This window comes from Podospora anserina, chromosome 6 (genome assembly GCF_000226545.1).
Source record: "Podospora anserina S mat+ genomic DNA chromosome 6, supercontig 2".
Lineage (NCBI taxonomy): Eukaryota > Fungi > Ascomycota > Sordariomycetes > Sordariales > Podosporaceae > Podospora > Podospora anserina.
The window spans coordinates 2,503,918-2,511,299 of record NW_001914857.1 but is presented as its reverse complement, the minus strand read 5'-3'; the positions used below and the strand labels follow the sequence as shown (position 1 = coordinate 2,511,299).

The 7,382-nt window shown below is 51.1% G+C and overlaps 2 protein-coding genes across 2 annotated transcripts, besides 5 other annotated features; one reads left to right on the top strand and one right to left on the bottom strand.

Moving 5' to 3' along the window:
• Positions 1-1,043: part of a repeat region (duplication segmentale d'une rgion du chromosome 5) that runs on past the window's edge.
• Positions 206-772, top strand: PODANS_6_6720 (uncharacterized protein; the record flags this gene model as incomplete). The annotated part of the gene is made up of 1 exon (XM_001910544.1): positions 206-772. One exon carries the CDS (start codon positions 206-208, stop codon positions 770-772), a length of 567 nt encoding a protein of 188 aa, XP_001910579.1.
• A 1,948-nt stretch (positions 1,044-2,991) lies between the features above and the next one.
• Positions 2,992-3,009: a sequence feature (primer 105-1B).
• Positions 3,010-3,110: 101 nt separating this feature from the next.
• Positions 3,111-3,221: an STS (microsatellite 105-1).
• Positions 3,222-3,273: 52 nt separating this feature from the next.
• Positions 3,274-3,291: a sequence feature (primer 105-1A).
• Positions 3,292-4,048: 757 nt separating this feature from the next.
• Positions 4,049-5,146, bottom strand: PODANS_6_6710 (uncharacterized protein; the record flags this gene model as incomplete). Its single annotated transcript, XM_001910543.1, has 1 exon — positions 4,049-5,146. One exon carries the CDS (start codon positions 5,144-5,146, stop codon positions 4,049-4,051), a length of 1,098 nt encoding a protein of 365 aa, XP_001910578.1.
• Positions 5,147-6,592: 1,446 nt separating this feature from the next.
• Positions 6,593-6,651: a long terminal repeat (eleutherodactylus).
• Positions 6,652-7,382: the final 731 nt, after the last annotated feature.

Here is a 7,382-nt window from a genome sequence, read left to right as displayed (position 1 = left end):
ACCACCGCAATCATTATCACAGGGGGGTCATCAACAACCACCCCAACAGCAACAGCAGCAGCAACAACAAAGTCAACAATCCCAACCTACGCAGCCGCAACAACACTTCACATACCAGCAACATGCCATCCCACAACAACCCCAACAACCCATAATCCCCCTCGAACCCCCACCCCCCAACTTCGTCATCAACTCCCGCGCCGCGATGCAAGCCACCCTCGACGCCTGGACCCTCCCGCGAGGCTATTCCATGCGCATCGCCGGCGCAAAAGTAACCGGCAAGCGAAAAGTCCGCTGGGTCTGCTTCCGTGGCGGCGAAGCCCGCCACCACCGACCCCCCGTCGACCCCTCGGTGTTTGTCAAGGCCAAAGAGGAAGGCAGGCGGAAGCCCACTACCGATAGAACGTCCAAGAAATGCGGCTGTCTCTTCAAGTTTGAGGTCATCGAGACAGCCAAGGATTCCGACGTCTGGGTGCTGCATTACCCCAACGAGGAACATAAAGTCCATAATCATGGACCGAGCACCGACACCAGCGACCCGAGGGCGAGGAAGCTGCCGGATTTCGTGAGCGCCGAGGTGGACGGCTGGTTGAGGGAGGGGAGGTTGGTGAGCCAGATTCAGGAGGAGCTTAGGAGGAGGGGGTATGTCAATGTGTTGAATACGGATTTGTATAACCGGAAGAGGTTGTTGAAGAAGGAGGAGAATCAACAGCAGCAGCAGGGGATTAATGCGCAAGGGGGTGGGCAGACCGGACAGCAGGTTGTGGGGTGAACTTTTACTCGTTCATTTCATCTTTCTTTCTATTTTTTTTTCTGGAGTGCTTCAGAAGGAAGTTTTTGATTGGTTTGTTTCCCGGAGCTATAAGAAGGAATGGAAGGGCATTTTGATATCCGATCTGTTGTTTTTCTCTCTTCTCTTGAGGGAAACAAAGATCACACGGGGCTAAAGGGGGGGCGGGTCATGATCTACGACGTGATGACAAGTTTTGCTCGTTTCTGAGGCTAGACTACCTAGGTATTTAGATTGAAAGGTAACATGACCTCTTTCCAGCTACAAACTCACTTCTTTATTGAGGTTGAGTTGTGGAAGTGAACAAGGGTGCCCAAGAGGACCCCTGAGCGAGAATAGGTCTGGAGAGGTTGAAAGGGTGTAAGTTGAACTGAAGGCACCGTCCATCATCTATGTTTTACACGGAACTTCATGAGACATGTTGCTTATTGGCTAACTACTTCGTGAAGGGCAGACGTGTGAGCATGATGTAGAAGACCCGACGCGATTGACAACAAGGCTCGGTTTCGATTGTGCACTACACCACTAACAAGACCCCATTTACATACCGCCCGTCCCATCACAACAGAGGTTCCCTCAACGCGGACTTGATCAGATGAACCTACACCTCTAGAAGAGGTCAATACGACAGGCGTCGTCCTCTATCGGTGAGCCCACATCCCATCGTACCTTAGGGTGGCCTCGGCTCTCCGATGCTGCAAATCAGAATGCAGCTTTTGGCAAGACAAGCGTTGACATGGTGACGTAGATGTCCGGGGTGAGGTAGGGCAGGGTGATCGCCCCAGCGATCAAGGATTGGATGGCACTTTTGGCACACTGCCGCACGAGACCTCTGGCCTGGGCGGGAGTGTTGTTATCCGGGCACTGCAGTTTGATGTGTTGGTCCATGCCGTCAAGCGAGTGGTGGACGAGAACCCAGCCAGTGGCGTGCAAATCATCAGTCTGGAGCGAGCCCGTTCAAGACGGGGGCCAGCTCGGAGGCCGTGACTGAGTCCTCCCATTTGATGGACATTGTGACGAGCCAGGTGGGGTCACTGCCGGTGAGGTAGCTTTTCTGAACGAGTAGCTTGCTGACGTCCTGAACAAGACTTTTGTTCAGCTAGCCGTTGGAGTCACTCGGCGAGGGCTCAAACCACAAGAATGTCGATTGGCCCTGAAGCCGTAGCCGCCGTGATCTTCAGAGCAGGGTCTTTGCTTATGGCTCGGGCGATGCAACTAGAAGCAAATTGAGTCGATGTTGATGTGATGCAAGAGAGAAGTGATCTAGAGATGTCTGGCCGGGAAGAGAGGCCAGAGAATCAAACGAGAACTCCTGCTTTATATACCTGATATCTGATTCTCTGAAGTCTTGGAAATTCACAATATGAAATTCATGTTCAATTGCCTGAATTTCAGCCGCCTCTCTGATACCCCCGCAGCCAAGAAGGATTGATGTGTGCATCGTTGGGCTCCAATATCACCTCATGCTCTGCTAATCCAGATGGCTCGCTGTCACAAATCAATCACAGATCAGGAAATGGTGACAGTTGGAGTTGGAGCTACTTTCTGTCCATCACTGAAGCCCAACATATCCCATGCTGGAACCATGATTCCGGAGCACACACTCGGCTGACAAGATGCAACGCGGTGAATCGGGTCTACATCCCGTCATCACACCACCTCATATGTATGATCATGACAAAGCTCAATTCGACACCTAATTCCCACCCCGATTCAGCGTTGTTTGTCTCAACATACTCGCCTTCCCCATACTCCTGCCGGATAGGTAGAATCACTAGTCATGAGCCAATCATGTTTTTAATGAATCTGCAAATCCTACTTCATCAATCAAGAAATTCCGGCCCCTGCAGGAATATCAGGTATCAATTTTCCCCCGGAGATTATTCATTATAATACCTGAGAGAATCGGGGTTTGAAGAAGACGGAAGAAATGGTTGGCTGGGGAGCAAGTCTCATACATACTCTTGGCCATCAAAATTCTCAGATGCCCAAGCTGCCATACTCTCATGCAAGAAAGTCTTTCACACCGACCTCTCACCTCGTCTCAAAAAAGAAGGTGTTCCCTCGGGGCCTTTCATTCCCCCATGAAGCCGCGTCAAATCCTATAAATCTACTTTTACCGGGTTTCTTGTCGGTGGAAGCCCGTAATTCACAATGTAGATCAGTGGAATAGCCCTGATAACTCTGTCATGTTAAAGTTCCCGTGGGAAGTGGTGATGAGAGAGTCGGGGAATTTCCTGATGGAAGTTTGAAGAAATTGACTTGAATCCACTGCGGCCCTCCACCACGTACCAACTTTTTCGGATCTTGTCCTCTGATATCTCTCTCTCTCTCTCTCTCTCTCTCTCTCTCTCTCTCTCTCTCTCTCTCTCTCTCTCTCTCTCTCTCTCTCTCTCTCTCTCTCTCTCTCTCTCTCTCTCTCTCTCTCTCTGAGCCATATGACACACCCCTCGGCCCAATGTCAAGTTGAAAGAGTCAACGTCCCTGACCAAAGCCAATCGTGTCTCTCATTCTCGGCTCTTGTCGCCCATTCCTCTGATGTTACACATTTGACTCAAGGCTTTAGACAATTGGCTACGTTTGTAGGTAGGATAATGACAGAAGAAATCCCCAGTTGCTTTCTGGACCATTTGTGAGCAAATTTTATGTAATCTCGCACAGACAACCAGCCAATTGCGTCTCTTTTTCAGAGTTGCCGACCTAGCCTCATTTTTTCTACCCAACAACAACAACAACAACCATGCATTTTGCAAAAAGAGTAGCTTTTCAAAAAAAAAAAAAAATTTGCTGATCAAGGCACCGAGTGTATTCATGCAATCTCCACCGAAAAGACTAGATGACAAAACTGATCATGGTTAAACGATTGTTCGCAAGTGGGAAAGGGCCCACAAGAGTAAAATGACCTGTGTCAAGTGGGGGTGAACTACACGGCTGGGCACCCCCATTCAACATCCCGAAACAATGACAAGACATCGGTGAGCCAGATGGAGGGAAAGGGGTTCAATGAAGGACGACTTAAAGAGTAAGAAACAAGAAAAAATAAAAGAGAGATAAAAAGTTCATCATGAAAAAGAAAAACCACTTTGATCAACCCGAGTTTGGCGAGCCTCCAACTCGCTCCCTCTTACCTACCTCACCTACCCACCCAGCTGTGTTCCTGCCAGCACAAAGAGATAAGTGCAAAAAAAATAAAAATAAAAATAAAAAAGAAATAAAAAATTAAAAAAAGACTGGATATCCGATCAAGACTTTGCCTCGTCAATTGTCACCGCCAAAGACAAGCGTAGACATGGTGACTAGGATATCCGGGGTGAGATACGGGCTAGCGTTGGGAGACAACAGCATGCCCGAGGACCTGACCACATCCTTGATGCACCCGCGAACGAGACCTTTCGCCTGGGCAGGGGTAAACCCGTCCGGACACTGCAGCTTCAACCGCTGGTCCGTCCCGTCGAGCGAGTGGTAGTACAGCCGCCAGCCAACCTGGGTGACGTCGGTGCTCTGGAGCTCATTCAGCAGCGCCGGAGCCAGCTTGGAGGCAGACACGGCGTCCTCCCACGGGACGCTCATCGTGACGAGCCACTGCGGGTTGCCGCTGCCGTTGTCCATCTTGACCGGCTGGGAAATGGTCAGAGCCCTGGTGCTCGCAAACTCGTGGAACCGGTATGCTTCCGTTGTGGTCTTGTTCATGACTATCGCGGCGTGCCAGACAGAGTTGGCGCCCGTCTGTCCGAGCGGGATCGGATAGTAGGCGTGGCAGCCCGAGATGGTGCAGCAGCCGTCGGCGCTGGAGATGCTGAAGGGGGACACCACAATCCCGTCATCGTCGGCATATTCGGCGTCGGTGCCCATGTTGGCAAAGATGGCCTGCCCGATGGACAGTGCCACGTCCAGAAAGCCCGAGTCGGACCCCTCTCGTTTACCCTTGCCGTTGCCTGCTTTGAGAACAGTTGGGAAGCTGCTCTGCGCGAGCATCTTTCCGATATCGTGAACAAGACTCTTGTTCGGCTGGCCGTCTGGGTTCAAGGGTGCTGGGTCCACCCACATGAAGGTTGAATCTGACAGGCTGGCGGCTTCTTCGGTTTTCCGAGTTTTGTCGTTCTTGATGCGATCGGGGAGAGAGGCCGAAACCTCGTCGAGCTTTGCCTGGGCCCCCTTTTGGGCCTTCTTTTTGAGTCTTTGAGCCGCCTTTGTGAAGTTGGGAAATATCTGGGCGACAGGATCACTATGATCATCCGCGATAGCTCCGGCAACCTTTGCGATGATCCCAGCGGCCGTTCCAATGGTGCCCGAGTTTGATTTGACCCAGTCCACGGCAGAACCGACGCCATGGATGAGAGAGCTCCACCAGCCCATGTTCAGTGTCGTGCTGTAAAGAAGGGTAAGGTAGAGTGTGTGTAGTCAAAAGGTAAGATTTTGAAGGTGCTATATGCGTCTTGATGATACTGAGAGGTTGGCGGTCGAGAGGTCAGTTTCGACGGCGCGTCAAGCTGTTAAATACTTTTTGGTCTTCGATAGGAGTCCAGATATCCTCTGGCTGGTTATCTTTCATGGCTGCCATAGTGCAAGGATCAACAGCGGACGGATCTGCGTAAAGTGCGGCGATAGAGAGTCAGCAGTGAAATATTGTCATTGTGGCTGGCTGCAAAGTCAAAGATATTTAGATGTTGTCGTGATGGTCGATCTTGAAATAGAACTTGATGGCTCAGAGTGGGAGTCGGTAGGCTAGGCGGTGCCATATAGTCTCCTCTGAGTAAATGTGGCTCGCAGACCAAGTGGTGAGGAGTGGTGATGTTAAAGCACCAAGCAGTACGATGGCGGCCAACAATGTCAAATAAAGGTTAGGTCGGAAGCTGTCAGTTGATGAACTGGTCTCCTTTGGACAATGCGCGCCACGGGTGAGCATCAAGCCAAGTGTTGAGGGGAAGATTGTGGCTTGTTCTCAGCCAGCCCAAATTCCTGTAGACGCGGACTATGGGTCCACTTCTCTTTCCAATAGTCCGAGTTGGTCAGCTAGTGTAGGAAGAAGAATGAAAAGATGGTGTTTATGTGTAGGTAGGTAACAAGGTGTGAGAACTCTTGCGAGGGACGTCGAAGTGAAAAGGAAAAGAACCTGGTCCGATCTCATTGGTAGATAACGTTAATTTGTCAAATTTTTGTGGAGCCATGTCACTGACAGTAGAAACAGTGGAAAATTCTAACGGCTTAAACTGTTACACTTTCGTATCACCAACCAATCACCACAACCACCACCACCACCACCCATCAGAAATGACGACTCGTCTTCCACAACTATCAACCTCCCCCATTCGTCATCCCTCTTCATGCTGCTCCCTCTCGCTTCCATTACTCTTCCTCCTCGACACCATCCTTCCTCCTCCTCCCAGTCTAGCCCTCTCAATCGGCTCCGGTCCTGGCCTCTTAGAAGCTCTGCTCCTACACCACTACCCGGCCCGTTCGAATAGCATTTACGGCGTGGAGGTCTCGGCCCCAAAGCCAGTTAACGTTTTTCTTCCCGAGCAAAACACCTTGACAGTGACAGGAACATGGGCAGTGGTTGACAGTGGCTTGCTGAAGGAGGCGGGTGCGCTGCTGTTCGTCTACCCCAGGCAGCCCTCCTTGGTAAAGGCTTATCTGGCAGGGTGGGAAGGGGAAATCGTAGTTTGGATCGGGCCTAGGGCAGACCTGGAGGAGTTTGGGCCAGTATTTGACGAGTGGGCTGTTGACAAGGAGGGGGAGGATATGCGGAAGGGTGCCGTCGAAGCGGGGGAGGGCGTGTGGGTTTACAGGAGGGTGTGACTGTGTAGAGATATATACCCACCCGGCCTACCCTGTGGGTAGGGTATCCTTTTGGTTCCACAGACTGACTGCGCTGTTGGAAAGCGGAATGGAAAGCGTGGATGAGATGGAGCCAGGTTCTTGTAGATGCTTGACATAATCCAGTAACATTTCACGTAGCGCTCTACCGTCGAAACAATCTCGACCTGTCCAGGCAGGAGTCCCACAGGATGTCGTCGGGGCTGGCGAAGCCGCCAGCTGGTTTGGGGAGGACAAGATTAGGCATGGTTGGTTCTGCTCTAGGTATGTGCCGTGCTGTCACCAGCCCATGGGAAACGACGGGACTGAATACTAGGTAGCCGCCTTATCTCAGTCAGACAACATCTTTCCTCCCCCAGATGGTGTCAACAACTAGGTACAACTGCCATCCAGCGCATTCCGTTGCATGGTGGGAAGAGTGACGTGGAAAGAGTGACTTTCGGAGCAAGGCAGGTAACCTGCAACCCAAGTCAGTTCTTGCAAGAAGGCCAAGTACGTAACTGGGATCACTTAGCTACCTTCCTTTCCATATCGACACCTCAGCTATCTCGGTCATCTCGGCCATGTTCCACCACTGCTTCTCAACAAAGCAACGTCTCTCCTTCCACAACAGCACAAACTTCCCATTTTGCTCATCTCCATTCTGCCACTTCAATGATGTCAAGGTGATTACGGTTGCAGTCATGGAAGGTGCAGATTCGAGGTGCTGTTGGCTTTAAAAGACCATTTTCCATCCATTCTGTTGAAATTGCCTCTTTTCTTCTTGATTGGGTCT